The sequence below is a fragment of the Brassica rapa genome, chromosome A09 (genome assembly GCF_000309985.2).
Source record: "Brassica rapa cultivar Chiifu-401-42 chromosome A09, CAAS_Brap_v3.01, whole genome shotgun sequence".
NCBI lineage: Eukaryota > Viridiplantae > Streptophyta > Magnoliopsida > Brassicales > Brassicaceae > Brassica > Brassica rapa.
The window spans coordinates 24,852,679-24,874,654 of record NC_024803.2 but is presented as its reverse complement, the minus strand read 5'-3'; the positions used below and the strand labels follow the sequence as shown (position 1 = coordinate 24,874,654).

Below are 21,976 nucleotides of genomic sequence, written 5' to 3'. Positions count from 1 at the left end.
CTTCTGAAGTTTCTCTAAGACATCCGCTTCTGCCACTTGCAGACCCTTTTCCTTCCCATCCTTTGTCTTCTTTACCTTAAAATACTTTCTCGCAAACTTCATGCTCCCTATGCTCGGATAGTTTTCTGGATATGAGTGGCAGTATAAACCAGAGAGGAGGGCTATGTTCCCTGATGGAGTATCTAATTGGAACACCGTTTACCCCAAACGAAGCTTGTCGACCCTTTCCTGTATGCATAGTACGAAGTAGCAACATCCACAATCCCATCACTTTTCTTGTTGGGGTACAATCCATGTGGAATATATGCTTGAACTGAGGATGATCCTCAAACCAACTCTTCTCTGAGGCCTCTAACTTTTTAATCGTCTTCAGAAAATCGTGTTGATGGCACCTTGAGGAGAGCTTGCAACCCTTTCCATAGTCACTCGATTTGAAGAAAAAACCAGCAGGTCTGGCAGCATCTACGGTCATATCATCCCTCTCAACCTGAAAAACACAAACAAAATACACTGAATAAATAACTGAGTGATACAGCACAAAATCACTTAGTTGTACCAGTTACACTAATTAAATGAAAACTAATATTACTAGTTCTACCAGCAACCCTAGTTATACAACGATAACACCATCTCATTAAATAGTTATACAAAATACTTCTCTAGTTATACCAGTAGGACTACGTATAAGAAGCGTAGTTGTACCAGTTATATTACTTATAAAAAAAGATTTTACTAGTTATCTTGTATCTGTTTACAACATATTATTACCTGTTGAACTAGTTTCATTATTTTAGTTGTACTAGTAATTCAATACTCAGTTGTATTAGTAAGACTAATTATACTTTTCATAGTTATACCAGTTATATTAGTTATAAGAAGTGTGGTTGTACTAGTTATACTAGTTCCATTGATTTTGTTTTACAACATATTATTACCAGTTGAACTAGTTTCATTCTTTTAGTTGTACTAGTTATTCAATACTCAGGTGTATTAGTTAAACTAATTATACTTTTGATAGTTGTACCAGTTATATTATTTATAAGAAGTGTGGTTGTACTAGTTATACTAGTTATATTGATTCTGTTTACAACATATTATTACCAGTTGAACTAGTTTTATTCTTTTAGTTGTGCTAGTTACACTACTTATATAATTACTACATATTTCTTAGTTCAATCCTATCATAAATAATTCTAAAACCATTTTAAATTGACTTGTTTACCGTTCTTGGAGCGTCATTATCAACGGCAACCTCAGGTGCGTTTGAATCTCTGTTGTTAGATCCAATCTCCTCACCGTCTGCTCGTCTACACGATGTGAAGGACTCTTTGTGGAAGAGCTGAGGTTACTCGAGGTTGTTGTTGATTCTCAGCCTCACTCGCTGCATGAGTTGGTGTTGGCGATTTTTGTGGCTGACTTGGAATCACTGGGCGTGGTGTACCCTCGCTATCGCCCTGAGAAGGCAATTCTGCTGCTGGTGTGGGGGGGCATGAACGCCTTGATGTTCCGGTGGAGATGCTGCGGTTTCTCTCACACGGTTCCAAGTCCTCTTGGTTGGATTCGACGAGGACCCACCGTCCAGACCACTGTCTCGCTTCCTCTTCTTCTCTGTGGTTTCACTCCTCTTTGCCGCTTCTCTCTTTTTCTTAATGGCGGCTCTCCTTTTCGCTGCCGCTACTTTTCTTCTTTTCACATCGGCGTTCTTCTTCTTCTCCGACGCTTCCGCTTTTTCTTTCATCTCGGCGAGCCGAGTTTTTGGCGACATTGCACACACGAAATTGGATACGAAATTGGAGATGGATATTGTTGTTTAGAGATGATTGTGCTTGAATCTAAGTTTGATTAGAGATGGGGGTTTGAAATCGTGGTGGTTATGGAAAAGAGAGTTTGAAATCGTGAGTGGGGAAAGATGAAATTGGAAATTTAGGATTTTCAAGTTGGGTCGGGTCGGGTTAATGGATTTCGGTGATTAGGTTTGTAAATAAGTTGAAGTTTCTTGGTTACTTAGTCTTTTTCTCCTATTTTCGTTTTATTTTTTTTTAATTTTTAAACAAAAATACACATGGGTCCATAATAGTTTTCTTTTTTTTTTTAATTTTTAAACAAAAATACACATGGGTCCATAATAGTTTTCGTTGAACCCTTTTGTCCCTTCCCAGCATTTGATCCTACATAAACGTTGAATGTTGTGGTAACAAAGGAAGAGGAGGAGCGACAGTTGGGGTTTGGGTTACCTTTTCCGGATTCGCGTGGGCTTTAGGAACTTGTCCAATGATATCAGCTTCGGCTGAGCTTGAAGACTCTTCTTCTAAGAGCAGGTTCAGCTTCCTTTGATATCCCGAGAAACATCGTAATAAATGCATTTACACTATAATAGACACGTGGCAGCCTCACAATAATTTGATAATAAATATGCTAACGCGTTCACACTATATTCATAAATGTGTTCACACAATGTATTTTGCGTTTTTAATATAAAACTCACATACATGGTTCCAATAAAACTCTAGATTTTTCGGTTCGAATAAAAATAGATAACGAATCAAAAGCCAAAAAAAAATATATATATATTACATTTATTGTTTACGGATAAAGTTGAGCAAAATGTTCATAAATTTTGATTCTATTCGTTATCCGTTTTGATTTGAACCAAATAATTTGGATATCCGCAACTCTACGAAACAAATCAAATACTAAATACAATGTCCAAACAAAAAGCAAATCACAAATACCAATAATTTTAGGAACATATATCTAATTTGATCTGCTATATGAATATATATACATATATGTAAAGAATTATATATATATGTTTTGAATTAAATTTAATATATTAGGTACTAAAATTTAGAAAGTTAAATAATGTTTTATTTTTTGCAATAAAATGTTATTATTAAAATTTTCAATTATTTTAAAATTTTATTTTTTACGGATCAAATCGGATATTCTTAAAAATTCTAAAACATTTCGGATATCCGAGTCACCGAATATCTAGGTGGCTAAAGATCGAATCGACACGAATGCTTTCAAACATGCATATATTCGATCTGGCCCCACCCTTATTTACGGATACAACTTTATTTTCTTTATATGAAAAATGACTAATGTCAAAGCCTTTTTTATTTTAAATTAAATTAAATTTTATCTTTCATGTATTATTTTGAACAAAAATGTCATTTCATCTTAATTAACAATATCTTTATATATTTGTCAACTATTTTTATATACTTTTACATACACATACAACAACTAAAATATCTAATTTTTTTTAAAAGTTGAAATATTTTTTCTTATTGCTTCTTTCACTACCGACCAAATTGTAGTAAAATGATTTGTCTTAATAATTTTCTTTTTTTTTCTTTAAATATTATCTGTTTAGAAACTATAATATGAAACTATTGGTTCGACATGACAACTATCTAAAAATCATAACATGAAAATAAATAAATAATATTAATTTTTAGTTTTTACCGAAAAAACCAAAAAATCAAACATTTTAACCGAATAAACTAAAATGAATACTCCCTCTGTTTCTGAATAAGTGTCGTTGAAGAAAATTTTTTTTTGCTACAAAATAAGTGTCGTTTTCGATTTTAAATGCAAAATTTATTAGTTTTATTCAATAATTTATTTTTCTATTGGTTGAAATATGGTTAGGTATATTGGTAATTTTGTTTTTATATAGGAAATGTACAAAATTAATTGTTTCCTTAATCCGTGTGCACAGACCCAAAACGACACTTAATATGAAAAAGAGGAAGTATTAATTTAAAATAATAGTTATATTTTAGAAGATTAAAAACCAAAAAAAAACTTAAAACCAAACCAATATCCAGATTAAACAGATTTAATGTCTATTTATTAAAAATAACAAAACTAATAATCACATCCTGTGCAAGGCGCACATTATTACCTAGTATATATATAAATTACGTGAATTTGATCAGTGAGAGACAAGGACCTCTCTTTGGCGTCTAAATTCGTTAACAGTGTATCTCAAACTTATTTTAAATGAACACATATAAGTGTATACTTTCAAGAGTGGAATATGGCTTATAGTTAATCACAAAAATTATGTTTTAGCTCAATCTTTAAAATTATTCTCTTGGCGAAGTTTGGTTTCGACCCCTTGATTCTGGTTCAACCCAACGGTTCAGACGTCGTTGCGAAACAGACACCTGAAATGATTTTAACAATAATAATATAAATTATTATTTTTTTGTTCTAACAAAAGTGTTAAAATTTTTGAGAAAAGTTTCGAACAGTTCTAATAAATTTGATAAATTATATTAATGTACCTGTTTATCCCAGTCTGTTTTCATAGTCATTATGGTAAGCACACAAGTCTGAACGAAGATTCCAAATATCATTCCTAACCAAACACCCTAAAAAATTTGGCAAAAAAAAATAAAAATAAATGATTTGTATGTTATTAAACTATTGAAAAAGAAAAAGAAAAAGAAAAGTATGTAACTAAACTATTAATTTATAGATTTGAAAACAAACTAAGAAAATAATAGACTTACTTTGACTTGCAAATCCACGACATAGCCAAGGAAAATACCAGTAGGAATCCCCACAAGGTAATAGCAAGCAAGGTTAACGTATGTAACATATTTTTGCCATCCCCCTCCAACAGCAACTCCTGCTCCGATTATAAACGGTTCATGAACATATGCTCAGGTTTAAGTTTCTTATCGATATTAACGATATCCATTACTGAATACCATAATGCTAGGTTATAGGTCTAGGGCCCAGTAACGGTAATAACAGTAGGAAGTCATTATAAATGAAAGTGATTTAAGTGGATATCATATAATCGTCTTATTCGAATAGTTACTTGTCCTTACTCCTTATCACCCGAAACTATCCAAGATACAAAACCATGCATACCCGAAAACCTAAAATATATGAACCGGGTAATAGAAAGTTCTAGGATATACGGTCCATGCATGAACATATATCGTGATCGCAAAAAAAAAAAAAAAAAAAAAAGTATATATATATATATATATATATATCCCTAAAAAACATCGTACGAATTTTCCATGGAGTCAATGGCTAATGGTAAACACGACATTCAGATCAAGAGAGAAAATGCGTACCGGAGAGAACAGGCTGTACACTGTTTAAGAGGATGGAAAAGGCTAAGATTGGAGAAAGATCGGCTACTTGTGCGGCAACAAGTTCACTTGTTGTGAAAATGTACGAAACCCTTCCTCTCAGAAATAGGAAGACAAAGAAGAGAATGACTCCTACTGAAAGTGACGTTAAGACTACTATCATTGTAGCAAATTTGGCTCCTTTAGAGTTTCCACTTCCAATCTCGTTTGAAACTCTTACACTATTACATATATTATTACAAAAGAACAATAAGAAAACACTGATAGAATTCCTATGTAGACACATCTGTATATTCATATGTTTATAGAGAGAGATGTATATATGCATATATTATATATAGTACTAAGAGATACTCTCTAAAAATTCTATAAATGAATAATATCGAGACAATAGAATTTTACTAACTTAAAATTATTTAAAAAATATTATTAGACATCTATATTTTTAAAATAATTTAATTGTTCAAAAAGAAAAAAGAATATAGTAAAAATATATAAAATAATAATATCCAATACAGTAATGTATTATTAATATTATAGTTATTAATTAAAAGATTATTTTGTTATTTAAATAGTTTCTATCTAAAGATATTATATTTTTAATTAAATTTATTTTTAATTTCATATATTTTGTTAAATTATTTGATACATTTTATGTGTCTTGAATACATACCATATAATACAAATAATTTTTAGATGCAATTCGATAAGAGCATGAAAAATTGAAAGGAAAATAAAATTACATGTGAAATTAGTTTTAAACAATAAAATGTATTGTTTATGTTTTTATATATATACACATAGTAATTATTAATTTGTAATTTTTATGGGTACATATTTTATATTAAAGTTTTCTAAATACTACTATCTTTTTATCTTATCTAACAACTTGAAACCGGATAAATTTATTACCTTATTGTATTAACTTCATATCGCATATCTGAAACTGAAGACATTTGGATAGTTCGTCTTTTCTAAAGTAGTTCGAATAAAGAGCATTGGATGATATGTTATTTCAGTTTTATTATGTTAGTATGTTTGATATCAAATGTTTTTTTAAATGATTCGCGTGTGTATATATATATATATATATATATATATATATATATATATATATGTATATCTTTTAATATTAATATTTATTGTATGAGACGTCCTACTTATATGATTTTGTAATCATTTGTATCTTATCATAACAAAATTTTAAACCATAGATCAAAAAAATTTTAATGTGAGAATTCTAACACTTACATTTCAGGTACATGCCATATAAAATAGAAAAAGTGTTTGTTTGAATTAATAAAATTTATTCACGTGTTAGGTCCAATATAATTATATACATAAATTTTTATTATATATATATATATATATTTCATAATATGTAAAAGAATATATAATACGTAAAAATAATTTGTACATAATGTTTACTTCGTGTAAAGCGCGCATGTCTTAACCTAGTAGGATATTATTTAGTTGGTATAATAAGGGTAGTCATAACATTTGGTTGTGTATAATAGGTTGGATCAAAAATAAATAGGTGCAACAACTTTTTAAGTAGATTTTAAGATGATCCTTTTTAATAGTATAATAGTATATATTAGATTTTGACCCGCATTTAAAAGTGCGGATTTGTTTTTTCACCTATTGATCCAACATTGATTGAAAAACTACCTTTATCTTTTATTTTGAATCTTAATTTTTATTTGTTTTTTCAAAAAAAATCAAAGTGTGGTATTTGTTTGAAATAGATTTAAAGAATATATATGTGATTTAATAGTATATATATATATATATATATTCTACACCGAAGTAAAATATGTTTTTACTATTCAAATGTAGTAACGATATGAGTTGTTGATTTTAAATTGAAAATGAATTTCTATTGTCACATATTTGTATCATAGTTATAACAATCAATATATTCTATTTTATCTATATTCAATTTAAAAGGTACTACTTTTTGACCCGTTTTCAAAGTACGAGGATCTTTTTTGTTGACAATTTCAGTAAAATTTGCATTAATTTATAAATTTTTATTAGAAAAAATAATATAAGATTTTTCTATTATGATGTTTGAATTTTAAGAAACATTTTCCTATCCGACTCGGAGCCATGGTCAAACAGTAGACCCGGTACCCGGTATATAATCTGGTTAGGATTTAAAAACAAATTGTTAATTAAAAATATGATATAATCCGGTAAAAATCCCAAGAACCCACTATTATTGGAGGTAGTAATTTTTAAAAAAGATTTGAATCTAACAAAATTTAAAAGAAACAAGCTTGTGGTCTCAAATAAATTAATTTGATTTTTTTTTAAATGATATATCATGTGGTCGAATTCGATATATATGATCCTGATGGGTTATAGTCATATTATTGTAGTACTTTGTCATACTCTAATTTTGAATAATTATATTTTTAATAATAACATATGTGGCAAAAACTTTATTTCTACTGATTTGTATATAATAAAAGCATTGTTTAATTTTGTTCCCCATCATCAAAACTTTCTTATATGACATTAATTTTGAATAATTACTAATAACATTTTAATGCTGCAGCTCTAGAGTCGGTTGTTCGTGTTTATTATTTGCAGGTGGAAGAAACGAGCAATGCCTAATTTGCATATACCAGTTCGATGGGCTCTTATGCATGAATCAAAGTGGATATGTCAACTTTATTTAATAAAATAGTGTTTTCATATATGAATCGTAAGCTATGTAATCACTAATTTAATAACGATTCAAAATATGAATCCTAGATAGTAGGCATTATTATTAGGATATTTTTTTAAAATAATGGTTCCCACAAAAATAGGATAATAAACAATAGGATATAGAAGGAAAATAGAAAATACAACATATTAATAGTTTAGATATATTTAGTTTAATTCATAGGTTAAAAATGAATAGGTACAACAACCTTGTTTAAGTAGATTTTTTCAGAATGATTTTCTTTTGATAGTATAGATTGTTTGTCTTTTAGCTAGACTATAGTTTTCATCAATGCTAAATTTGTATAATTAATAAATCCTCAATATTTGTCTAAAAATCTGATATGTATGATTTAATAACCTCGCTGCTGCCATGAAGCCGAAGGCTACCATCATCTCCAGTGCATTTATATTGATGCTGCAAAATTTTCATCAAATAATTAACGATCACTCCTTAACTAAGTTTCTTTTGAGTAATATTGTAGAATAGAATAATTGTCAAACCTAAAAACATAGGGATGATAATAGTTCCTAATTCCTTTGGCAAAAATAACATAGGGATGATAACAGAATTACAAAATCTATACAGACAAATTTTACACGACTAAAAACTCGCAAATGATTGCATTTGCACATGACAAATAAAATCCTAAACGCAAAACGATTCTGCTTTTAATTCCTTGTGTTTCCAACTAGAGAGTCCAAATACGATTAGTTACCTTAACCTATCATTTTTGATTCGCACTAGTGAATATTATGTATTGCTTTCAGACCACTATATAATCTAAAGAAAAATGTACAAATGCATGAGTATACCTTCAAAAGACAGGAGAAAGCTTACCAGATTGCAAGTGCGTTGAGAGAAACCTCAGCGTTTTTTAAATTTCCTGTGAGCAAGATCAATATCGAATTGTACCATACTTCCAAACTGCCCAATATAAGTATCAAAAGAAATTACTATTACTCACTTGACAAAAATGCTAAAACAATATAAAACGTATATTCAAACTTTTTGGTTAATCTTGTTGGGATTGCGAAATCCCGTGTCCAACTCTATCTTATCTTATTAGTACGATATTGTCCACTTTGGGCCTTAGAGGCTGGCCCGCATGGTTTTACTTTTTGGTTTCCTTCCCAAAAGGCCTCATACTATTAGAGTTGGACATCTCTTTATATATTAGACTTTCATTTGTCTAATATCCGATGTGGGACTTAACTTGTTATCTCACATTCTCCCCCTCAAGCTAAGGACCACATTCATCTCATATGTTTCCTTCGGCGAATCATCTTCGGCACCACCTTGTACCAGTAATCGCAAGGCTTTCTTTGAGAATGTTTCTCCCACAACACATCACATGTTCCATGATCTTCTGACGTTTATGCAATGTACCTTCTCTTTCCTCTTCTACCCGTTCTTACTTAAAGGGTATTTTAGTCTTCTTGCATCTCTTTGTCAAACCGCTCTGATACCAATTGTTGGGATTGCGAAATCCCGTGTCCAGCTCTATCTTATCTTGTTGAGCTTAAGGTTTGTTTGTGTGATTGCGATTCAAAGAAACAATGGCTGATGATAAAGCATTGATAGACACGAAGACTCTGGGAAGAAGAGATGGGATTCCCGGGACTGTTGTCTGTCCAATGCTAACCTCAACCAATTACACGGTTTGGGCAATGAGAATGAAAGTTCTTCTACGCGTCCATAAGGTATGGGAAGCAATCGAACTAGGGACAGATAAAGAAGAGAAGAATGATTATGCTATGGTGCTTCTCTTTCAATCCGTACCAGAGAGTTTGATATTGCAAGTAGGAGATCAGAGCTCACCTAAAGATATGTGGGAAGCTTTGAAAACAATAAATCTTGGCGCAGATCGTGTAAGAGAAGCTCGACTGCAGACCTTGATGAACGATTTCGAACGTCTAAAGATGTCTGATTCGGAATCAATAGATACCTTCTCAGGCAAGTTATCTGAGCTTGCATCGAAATCGGCCTCGTTAGGACAGAGTATTGAAGAACCTAAACTAGTAAAGAAGTTCTTAAATAGTCTTCCTAGAGCAAAGTACATCATGTTGGTGGCCTCTCTGGAGCAGATGCTAGACTTAAATACAATCAAGTATGAAGATGTTGTTGGGAGAATTAAAGCATATGAAGAACGTATCAAAGAAGATACAACAAACGATCAACAGAACAATCTGCTCTTCTCGAGTTCAGAAGGATCGAATTCAAGAGGACGAGGAAGAGGCAACTATCGAGGACGTGGTAGAGGCAACAGAGGAAGAGGACGCGGCAGAGGCAACACCGGAGAGTGGAACAAAGAGAAGAGAGACTACTCACAGATCACTTGCTTCAACTGCAACAAAAAAGGTCACTTCAAGTCTGTTTGCCCAGAGAAGAAAGAAGAAAATCAAGAGCTCAAAAAAACTGAGACGGAAGTAGCAGATGCTGTGCTCTACATGCATGAGGTCGTGTTTCTGAATGAAGAGAAAGTTATACCTAAAGCACTCGATATAAGCAAGAAAGAAGAAGGAGTATGGTACTTGGATAATGGCGCAAGTAACCATATGACGGGTGAGAGAGGATACTTCTCTGAATTAAATCAAAATATTAAAGGAAGAGTGAAGTTTGGAGACGGCTCATGTGTGGACATTGATGGTAAAGGTTCGATATTGTTTGAAGCTAAAACAGGGGAGCAAAGGCTTCTTACTGATATTTACTACATCCCTGATTTGAGAAGTAACATTCTCAGTTTGGGACAGGCAACGGAGCAAGGCTGCGACGTTAGGATGAAAGATGACTACCTAACTTTGAGAGATTCAAACGGAAGACTTCTCACTAAGGTTCTAAGGACTCCTAACAGACTTTATAAAATTCCACTTAAGATAGGTCAGCCTAATTGCCTTCTCACGAAGCTAAAAGAAGAACCTTGGAGATGGCATGCACGCCTTGGTCATATCAGCTTCAAAACAATACAAACCATGGCAGCACAGAAGATGGTTCACGGTCTGCCAGAAATCAAAGAAGAGAATCAGTTGTGGACTCGTGTTTAGTTGGGAAACAAACTAGGCATAGCTTTCCTAATGCAACTCCCTATAGGTCAGCTAAAGCCCTAGAACTCCTACACGCAGATCTCTGCGGTCCAATATCACCCGCCACACCAGCACACAACCGCTATATATTTGTCATCATCGATGATTGTACGAGATATATGTGGACTATTCTGTTGAAAGAAAAGAGCGAAGCTTTCGAGAAGTTTAAAGAGTTCAAAAGCCTCGTCGAAAAGGAAGTAAACAACAAAATAGGTACACTACGTACAGACAGAGGTGGTGAGTTTACATCAAAGGAGTTTCACGAGTTTTGTAACAAGAGTGGGATCAAGCGTCATCTAACGGCGCCGTATACTCCGCAACAGAACGGCGTAGTAGAGAGAAGAAACCGCACCCTCATGGAGATGACTCGGAGTATGTTGAAAGCAACCAACGTACCTAACTACATGTGGGGAGAAGCGGTTCGTCATGCCACTTATGTTATAAACAGAGTTCCCACAAGAGCTCTTAAGAACAGCACACCATACGAAAGCTTGAAGAAAAGAAAGCCTAGTGTTTCGCATATCAGGGTTTTTGGGTGTGTTGCGCACACAAAGATCGACTCTCATCGTCTAAAGAAACTAGATGATCGATCGCAGGCTCTTGTTCATCTTGGAGTCGAGCCTGGCTCAAAAGCATATCGACTCTATAATCCTACCTCAAAAGGGATTGTGGTTAGTCGAGATGTTATTTTTGATGAAAGAACCTGTTGGAATTGGAAGGGAGGCGATAAAGAAGCTAACACAAACTCTGGAATGTTTAGTATGACTTGGGGAACGACTCTCGACGAAGGGGCAGGTCCGTTTGTGTCTGGACAGCGTCAAGAAGAGAACATTGCCGCAGAAACAGAACATCAACCTGAAGAACCCGAGACAACACATATTGAAGATGTTGATGAAGAAGCAACAACTCAAGAAACAAGACACTCAAACCGTCAGAGAAGCAAACCAAGCTACCTCGACGATTATATTTTACTTGCTGAAGTAGAATGTGAGTTGCTACTTCTCTCAATCTACGATGAACCAAGAAATTTCCATGAAGCAAAGGGAAATAAAAGATGGACGAATGCATGTGAAGATGAGATTGACTCTATCAATAAAAACAACACATGGGAGCTCGTAGAGTTGCCGCAAGGAGTCAAGATCATTGGTCTCAAGTGGGTTTTTAAAGTAAAAAGAAACGCAGATGGCTCTATCAATAAGTTCAAAGCTCGACTTGTAGCCAAAGGCTATGTACAGGAACATGGAATTGACTTCGACGAAGTGTTTGCTCCAGTGGCTCGACTAGAAACTATAAGGTTACTGATTGGTTTAGCTGCAGCAAACAAATGGGAGATTCATCATTTAGACGTCAAGACTGCTTTCTTACATGGAGAACTGAATGAAGAAGTTTATGTCTCACAGCCTGAAGGGTTTGAAAAGAAGGGAGAAGAACATAAGGTTTTCAAACTCTCTAAGGCTCTATATGGTTTAAGACAAGCTCCACGGGCTTGGAACACGAAACTAGACCAGATTCTCAAACGGTTAGGTTTCAAGAAATGTTCAAAAGAAAGCTCTGTTTATCGCAAGGATGATAAGGGAAAGCTACTCATCGTTGCTATATACGTTGACGACCTGTTCGTCACTGGAAATTCTAAAACTGAGATCGCAGATTTCAAGAAGAACATGTCAAAGAACTTTGAGATGTCAGATTTGGGATTGCTAACGTATTACCTTGGACTGGAAGTAAAACAGAATCCAGATTGCATCACGATCACTCAAGAGGCTTACGCTAAGAGAATACTGAAAGAAGCCGCAATGGATGATTGCAATCCAACTTGTATACCAATGGAGTTTGGTCTACAACTCTCCAAAGGACAAGACGAACCCGAGATAGATCCAACTCTCTATCGAAGGAGAATTGGCTGTCTCAGATATCTCATGCACACAAGACCCGACATGGCATTTGCGTTCGGTATCCTAAGTAGGTATATGCACTCACCGTGGACGTCTCATGGTGATACTCTAAAACGTGTGTTAAGATATCTGAGAGGCACTGTCGGATATGGCTTGTCATACAAGAAAGGAGAAACTAAACGACTTGTGGGGTTCAGTGACAGTAGTCACAACACGGACCCTGACGATGGGAGAAGCACGACGGGACACCTGTTCTGCCTTGGAGAAACGCCAGTAACCTGGTGTTCACAGAAGCAAGACACAGTTGCATTGTCCTTCTGTGAAGCAGAATTTATGGCCGCGACTGAAGCTGCAAAGCAAGCTATCTGGCTCCAAGACTTAGTGAGCGAGATTACAGGAAAGAAGATGGAGAAAACACTGATTCGTGTTGACAATAAATCAGCTATCGCATTAGCCAAGAATCCTGTGTTTCACCGAAGAAGCAAACACATCGCCAAGCGTTTTCATTTCATTCGAGAGAAGGTGGAACAAAACGAGATTGATGTGGAGCATGTACCGGGAACAGAACAGAAAGCAGACATTCTAACCAAAGCTTTAGCAAGAATCAAGTTCAAAGAGATGAGAGACTTGATTCAAGTTCAAGACCTAAGCAAAGATGGTTTGAAGCTTAGAAGGGAGAATGTTGTGGATAAGCTTCAATAAAGATAGCTTAGGATTCAAGTTATTCATTAAGAAAAGTAGAATAACTTATAGATTAGGATAAAGATAAGATTCCTAGTCTCAATTGTATTAGGACAAGTTAAGAGCTCCTATATAAAGAGATCTATAATGTAAGTTGATCTCACAAGTTAAGAAAATAAATAAAACGAAGGAACTGTTTTATATACTCTGTTTCGCATACACATACGATCTTTGGCGACTTTAAATCTAACATTATATTCAAACTTTATCAATCTTTGACAAGGTGAATGAATGTAATTCAGTTTTTGATACTGTAAACTTTCTCATATTTTATAAATACGCATAAACAATCCATCTCTTATATTGGTACCCTTAATACAAAACTAATAGATTACATCCCGGACTAGTATGAAGAAAGTTGGGCATTTTCAAAGCATTTAACATCGCAAAGAGGAAAACCACAGTGACTACAAATTAACCTCATCCTCGACTTTAATCTAATATCACATGATTCGACTACAGCTCTCGTATATGCATGTATGAATTATATATATGCTTGTTCAACGAGACATTTCTTAATATTAAGCCCTTTATCAAAAAAAAGACATTTCTTAATATTCTAAATGATTCGACTCTATAAGACTTCAGAAAATTTAGAAAAACATACCACGTCATGCCACCGGAAGCCAAAGATAATTTGAATACGGGCCAAAGATCTTTGAAAGCAAACCAAGAAAATCCTCTCCATGTGTCCTTACACCCACCACATATTACGAACAAGAGCTGAGCAATATTAGGCAACCAATGTGCTACGAGCGATGAGGTCATTGCACCAGCGATCCCAAAGTCGAAATGAACCATTAGTAGCCAAGACAAGAAAACATGGACCCCTAAGGAGATAGCAGCGACATAGGCAATGATCTTGTTCTTGCTCTGAGCTTGGAGGAACATTTGGCAGGTGAAGGAAGGCACGAAGGAGAAGTTGATGCCTATGACCCATAGGGCTATGACTCGAGCTATACGGACAAGGCGTTCTTCTTGACCTAGGGCTAAGAGGATAGGACCAGCTAAAATGTAAATGGGCGTGAGACAAATGGTACTGCCTATGAGGACGAGCCATGATCTTTGGAGGTAAATCCCTAGCATATGATATTGTTTTGCTCCGTAGGCTTGACCACATAGTGTTTCTAGTGCGCTAGCCATACCTAACTGCATAACTTGTCATTGAAGGTGTATTAATACATGGTAAAAATGACTCAATAGTGAATTTCAATAATATAATGTTCATAATCAAATTCAAGCCATGTATATGTTATTAAAGTTACTACGAGATCTGTCTGTTGGTTAGAAAAAGTTAATATTTGTGTATAATTGCGCAGGATGAACGTTATATATAAAAATAATTTTTATATATTATTATTTATTTATGTTTATTTACGTATTATGTATATAACTAAATTATAGTAAGCACATAAATCAAAACAATACCGCTTGTTTCTTTAAGTTATTTTTTGGTAAATAAATAAATAAATCATTTTATTTATTTTATATGGTATATAATTAAATTTCAATGACATGGACATAGATATATAGTATATTTAATATAAATATATATTATTGAAGTCAACATATCTTCTTTTTGTTTTGTTTTTTTTTTCTTTTGACATCGAAAGGCTATTGTATTATTCAAAGAACTTGAAGTGGTTTGGGTATCCAGACCGAAATAGAAAAAAACAATGTAATAGAGTTTCCTTTGAAATGTTCTTGCAATCTTAGCTAAAGAATCTGAAATTCCATTATATGCTCTTGGGATGTGAAAAATCTTTGAGTCCGGATAACATATACGCAACCTCCAATTCAGTTGAAAAACTTGGCCAAGCTTGAGGCTCCTTTACCATATCAGTTAGATCCTTGCAATTTGTACCAAAACTCTGACATGACGAATGTTGAAGCATGCTTTCCATTGCCCATTGCAGTGCTTCCACTTCCGAATGTAAAGCAGTCTATCACCTACTTAAGTTTCGCGTCTCCATAAGTTGGATTTTTCCCAGACTATCCTTCCAAACCCATCCACAACCACTAAACTGAACCGTGGAAGTCCATGAACCATCCACCATACAAATATTTTCTAAGCTTATTGGGGTTCTTCACTGATATGCTCATGTGGAATGAGTGGTACCATCTCATTTGCATTATACCGAGCCTGACATTCACTTTCAGCATATCGGAATAACTCCAAAGGATCCATGTCTATCCCCCTGAATAGTTTGTCAACCCGAGCCTTTCAAATATACCAGATTATCCATGGGTAAGGGTCCTTGTCAAGCTCTAGCTCAACAATGCTATTCTTCTTCCAGAAGAGATAATCCATATTAGCATAAGTGCTCGGTAGCAGGAAAATGTTAGGACTAGATGGTGTTGTCGAAAGGGACCATACTTGTAATGCTGGAGGGCATTCAAATATGGCATGAGTAACAGTTTCTTCTGGTTCTCCACATCTTGGACAATAGTTGTCGAATCTCATATTACGGCGTATTAGATTTCTCGTTACAGGCACTTGTCATGTTATCAGCTGCCACCTAAGATGCCATATCTTCTGAGGTCCTTTTTACCTTCCAAAGCAAAGGCTTGGAGTTTAGTTATATTGGGTTCTTGGATCTCCTTCTCTTCTTCAGTCCTTATTAGATTTCAAGCTACCAGTATCCCGATTTTACCGTATAGTGACCATTCTTAGTGAGAGTCCAACGGAATGTATCTCGATGAGTTAAGCTTATGGCCAAACTTCTCATGAGAGGAATATTATCAGGGGCAACCTAATTCTATAATAGTCCAACATTACATTCCTTTGTTTCACCGTTAATGAGATCACTGACTCTCATATTCAGATGCAAAACTGGGGCAGTTGATCACGGCGGTCTAGCTGGTGAAGTAGGAATTCAAGAGTCCTCCCAAACCTTAACCTCATATCCAGAATGTATTTTTTGCCTACTTCCCACTAGTAGTAATTTTCGTGCCGCTGAGATACTATTCCATACATAGGAAGGGCTGCTTGTTGAACTCATTCGCAAAGGCGAACTCATTCGGTAATATCTTCCTCTCAATACTCGAGCTACTAAGGAATCAGGATACTGGACTAATCGCCAAAGTTGTTTTGCTAGTAATGCCATGTTGAACTCGTGGATCATACTGAAACCAATCCCGGATCATACTGAAACCAATCCCGCCTTCTTCTCTCGGCAAACTCATCTCTTTCCATTTTGTCCAGTGGATTCCTCTATTTGGTGGATTTGAGCTCAACCAGAAATGTGCAATGGCACTTGCGAGGTTCTCACATATCTCCTGTTGGAGCAAAAATCTAGACATAACATAAGTCGGAAGAGCTAACAATATAGATTTGATTAAGACTTCTTTCCCTCCTTTTGATAGCCATCTTCCCGTCCATCCATTCACTTTATGCATTAGTTTATCTTTGAGAAAAGCAAAAAAATTACAGTTGGAGCTGCTAATGTCTTATGGGATTCCAAGATATGTTCACATTCCTCCTTCAGTCTAGATCCCAAGTGTATCTTTAATTTGTTGTCTAACATTTGCGCCAATCATCTTACCAAAGAGTATAGAGGATTTATCAAATTTGATACAATGGTCTGATGCTTTTCCATATTTCCTTACCATTTCATCACTTCTTCAAATTCACGGAGCTCCGCCTTACAAAAAAAAAGAAGCTATCATTAGCAAAAAAAAGGGGTGAGATACCAAGGGACACGAACGTGTAACACGCATCCCTGTTATCTTCCCTTAGTTCTTTGTATAATTTACAAGGCTAACGCTTCGTGCGTAGAATAAAAATGAAAAGAAACAAATAATATCCTTGGCGTAATCCTCTCTCCGAAACAATACTCTTCTAGGCTGCCCATTCATAAATACCTTGTACTGAACCGAAGAGATACATCGCATTCTCCAGGTAATCCAAGTTTCTGAAAATTCCATCTTTCGCATAACTTCTTTGATGAATGACTACTACATCCTATCATTTGCTTTACTCATCTCCATCTTAATGGTCCAGTCAAAGTCAACATATTTTTTTTTGGGGTCAAAGTCAACATATCTAAAACCATAAATTTCTATTAAAAAAATAATGAGTAAAGCAACACCAATTTGCTTTGGTTTCTGTGTGCGCCGGGTTCAAATTACCATTGGTACGGTCCGGAACTTCTATTGTTAACCAAAAAAAATCTTGATTTACTTCTCTTTCAAGAAATTAGAACGTCGATACACACCCACGTCTCTTTTTCCTATCAACTAAAAACCAGATCTGCGATTTGGATGGATGCTCCTCGGATCCCTGTGACCTCGTCGGACAGTAGGTCGCTCTCCCATCCCCTCTTTTTTCTCGGCGTCTGTTCTCCATTGTCGAACTAATCTAGATTTTGGTGATTCTCGGAGGTATTTTTTCTCTTCTTCTCGTTGTTCGTAAAGGTTTCTTGTTTAGATATTGATGTAACTATGACCATGAACCACTGATAAGTTTACTCTTATGTTTTAGTTAAAATTTTTAATGTGGCTACATATCAAATAACAATACGATATAGCTAGAAAGATTCTGACTCTGGACATATGAACTCGATAGGATGATGACGTGAGAACGTTTATGTGGATGGTGAGAATGAATATATCAATTTCTGATGATCCACTAACAGAGGTGTGCCTACAGTGTATTGAAAAAGGCATTCGCCTCAGGCCCCCGATTAATATGACTATTTTTAGGGCCCCAAGATTTAAAATAATTTCTAGTCTAGTGGTTTAGACTTATTTAAAAAAAAACATTTCTACGAAAATTAATCAACTCATTTTCTGAATTCATGTATTTTTTTCTATATAACATAATATAACATATTTACGTTATAAACTTATTTCTTTACAGTATTAGACTTGTGTATTTGGTGAAAATAATATATCACATTAGAAAATTATTTTCATTACAGTTGTAAATAAATTTATTTTTAGAACTTGCCTTAGGCCCCTTAAACTCTTCGCACGGCACTATCCACTAAGAAAATGAATTCCAAAGAGATTTAGTAAAACACTGGGGAAAGTATGATTAAATTCTAGAAGCTTTCGCTTCATGATCACAAATTGCCTAGTATTGTTTTCATTGGATAAGGCCAAATTACTCATCCTTTTCTTTTACTGCTCTCTATAAGTTAGTTGGATAGAAGTTATGATTAAGTTAGTAGATTTGTATATAAGAGAGCAATCTATAACTTCCTTCCATATTCAAAGATCAAGGAATACGAGCAAGAAAACGGATGCGCGATTAAAGACTAATGAAAAACATGACATGTAGCATACATGTGAAAAACATGTATTGATATGCCATTGTTCAGCTTTTTTTTGTTGTTGGTAAAAGCCATTGTTCAGATTTCAGACAGATATCACAGTTTGCTTGTATTTTCAGCAGTCAATTTAACGGAGGCAGGTGTTGCTACTTCCTTAATCCAGTCGGCAGTCGCCGGTTTGTGACTTCCCTCATATTTGTGAATGATTAATGTATATAAACTCGTGTGGTATGCATGTAATAATTAAACCTTGACACTATACAATTCTATTGTCTGTCGTGCAGCATATTACACTTTAATGTCCTATAATTGAATAGTTTTAAGTATTTTCATTGTAAATGGGAATCTACGAATCTCACAAACGATGGCAATGACAGGTCACCACTGGACATTTGCGGCCAATGAATATTGTCAGTTGTCACACTTGCTGAGAACGAGCCGTTACTGCATTTTAAAACAAAACTAGATTCTGACCGTTTTTAAAAGGCGAGTATATTTTTTGTTTTACATTTTTTTTTAAAATTTAATTTTTATATTTATGTTTTTTAATCATATTTATGTTTTTGTATAATACTTTCTTAAATGATTAATAAATTTTTTTAATAATTATATTAAAATAGTTGGACTACATATATATCAATAGGTCATGTTCTTGTTTTAATAGAATATAGATAAAAAAAAATATTTTATGCACTTGGAAAGCGCAGATTTTTTTGATTATATTATAATACAAAGTCTTATTATATCGAAAAATATAATTTTTAACAGTTATATAATCTATGAATTAGTTTATTTGATATTTTATATGTACACTTTTACGTAAGTTTCTTTTAGGCATGAGAATTATATCCGGATAAAAGAAACAAACCGAACCGATCGGAAATAAAGGTTTAGTTCAGGTCTAGAGAAGATAACCTATTGGGTTTTTTTGGACCCGCAGGTCGTTGTTTGAGTCTGGGTCCTATCCTAGACCCGATCATAAATATGTTGTGTTTATTAGGTATATTTGGATATTTCGAATATGTTTTCGGCATTATGGATATTTTTTTAACTTTTTGGTTTACGATTATAGTTTTTGATTTCAGGTAATTTTCAAATTAAAATTTTTTTTTGGGTATTTGGATAAAATTTTGGGTATTTTCAGTTCAGTGTCAGATTTTGAATAAGATTTTGAATATTTAGGTATTTGAATTTTTTGGGTATTTGTTTAGAGTTTCAAGTACTTTTCGTGTTTCGAATATTTTTCAGAATTTTTAGATATTTCAATTTTTTTCAGGATCCTAAATACCCGAATAAATGTGGACACATTATGTCCATATCGGATCCAACAACCTTTTGAAACAGATTTTTAACGTTATTGTACAAAAACATGGTTGATGAAATATTTTTAGAGAACTCATTTTTAGATATGAAAATATCTATCAAACTATAGACGGTTGAAAGTTTAGTATATATGATATGAGATTTTAGTGGGAAAGTTTTATATATGATATGATTACTTTATTATAAAGGAAAGAGGAAGTTAGAATGTATACATATATACCGTGTAACTTTTCTTGCTTTAAATCATATATTATATGATAAAAGTGATAATATAAAACATTAGTTTCAATGTTTTTACGATTAAAAATCAAAATGATAAATATAGTAATAGTAATGATTAAGATTTAAGAGTGATATTTGAATAAATAAAGGAATTGAATAAATTATTATTAGAAAAATAGATGGTAACAGATTGTTAGTCTAAGTTTAAGGTAAGACAAAAAAATAATGAGTTAAATGAAATGGTCTAAACAACTTTTATAAGTAGATTTTTAAAACTCTTTCATTTTTAATAGTATTGATAGATAAAAAAGAAAGAATATTTTTTTCCTTTTTTGGTTATATTACGTTTTTCTTTTTGACCGAACTATTACGTCTTATTTTTAAATATTCTTCTGACCATACATTTATTCTAAATTATTTTATAGAATCAATATATTCTCCTACTTTTTGTTAAAGGTGTTATCTTGCATTTTCCAACTTTTATTATTATTTTATTTCACTGATTGAATTCTACTAACAATGAAATGTTTTCTGCCGCCTTTCGAAAGAACAAGGTAATTACATAAGCGAACAGTCCCGTCGACTATGAATGACAATATTACTGAAACCCGTCCAAATATAATTTGGAGTAGCAAATTTTTGATTTCGTAGAAACCAAAGCAGGCTCCGACAAGAAACCAATCTAAGCATTCACGTGTATATAATAGCAATTTGTACCATTAATTAACTAATCAGAACTTCTTGACAAAAATATAATCTATACTATATTATGAACAAACTTTTTCTTTCTTTTCTTGAATTTTTTTAGTAATATACGAGTTTGCAGAAAAGATTTGTGGATGAACTAATCTAATTTTCATATGATTGTCCTTAATTAATCTGTAGTAATATTGTAGAATCAAGAAAGTAGAAGAGTACTTACCAAGATTCCATTACTGAAACGGAGGAGAACGGTGAGAGTGATAGAGTAAGCAGCCAACTCAGTGGGGCCAAGGTGGCCGATGAAAGCTTGACTTATCAAAGATACTCCCGACGTAGAGAATCTAGTGAAGATAGCCGGCGCGGCCACAATCCATAACTTCTTAGATTCCCTCCAAACCTTCTCCTTCATATCCAACTTATCATTTTCTCCACCCTCCTCGGCCGTCTTTTTCAACAGGATCGCCGTCAGTTGTCCTCCTTCTCCGGCCATGGCTTTGGAGGGAATGATAGAGCAGAGGGAATGCGTGGAGAAAGTGGGTCGTTTATTTGCAGAGGAAATGAATACCGGCTTACGCCTCTTTTTAAGATCCTTATTTGCCAAATTGGTTCGGACTGAAGATTTTGGTTTAGTTCGGTTTAATGCCTATTTGGTTAAGTACGAATACGATAGACTGACCGTATATTTTTATGTAAGACTACCTTATTTTGTAAACTGATAATTTTTCTCCCCTCTTGCACCACGTCACTAACTCGAGCTTCCACGGCGCATCACGTGTCCATCCTGCGATTCATTAACTTGCGACTTTAACAATTTTGGCTTACTTTGTTATCTTATGATCGACGCTGGTCCGATAGACCAAATGATTTAGCTCTAATGTGTTTTATGGTTGCGAATGGT

General features: G+C 33.9%; 1 protein-coding gene and 1 long non-coding RNA gene across 4 annotated transcripts; one reads left to right on the top strand and one right to left on the bottom strand.

Annotated features, from left to right (window-relative positions):
• Positions 1-3,880: 3,880 nt before the first annotated feature.
• On the bottom strand, positions 3,881-21,849 carry LOC103848623 (protein DETOXIFICATION 23). 3 transcript variants are annotated; one of them, XM_009125495.3, is made up of 8 exons: positions 21,299-21,849; positions 14,163-14,704; positions 8,680-8,766; positions 8,200-8,256; positions 5,106-5,344; positions 4,527-4,645; positions 4,299-4,385; positions 3,881-4,178 (listed from the first exon to the last, which is right to left on the bottom strand). In XM_009125495.3, exons 1-8 carry the CDS (start codon positions 21,566-21,568, stop codon positions 4,098-4,100), a joined length of 1,482 nt encoding a protein of 493 aa, XP_009123743.1. In that variant the 5' UTR covers positions 21,569-21,849; the 3' UTR covers positions 3,881-4,097. The 3 variants fall into 3 exon arrangements, with proteins under 3 accessions (XP_009123743.1, XP_033136188.1, XP_033136187.1); XM_033280297.1 differs by having other exon boundaries at positions 14,163-14,712; positions 21,299-21,532; XM_033280296.1 differs by lacking the exon at positions 8,680-8,766.
• On the top strand, positions 14,724-20,619 carry LOC117128254. The gene is made up of 2 exons (XR_004451530.1): positions 14,724-17,938; positions 18,954-20,619. It is a non-coding gene; the product is annotated as an uncharacterized LOC117128254 (long non-coding RNA).
• Positions 21,850-21,976: the final 127 nt, after the last annotated feature.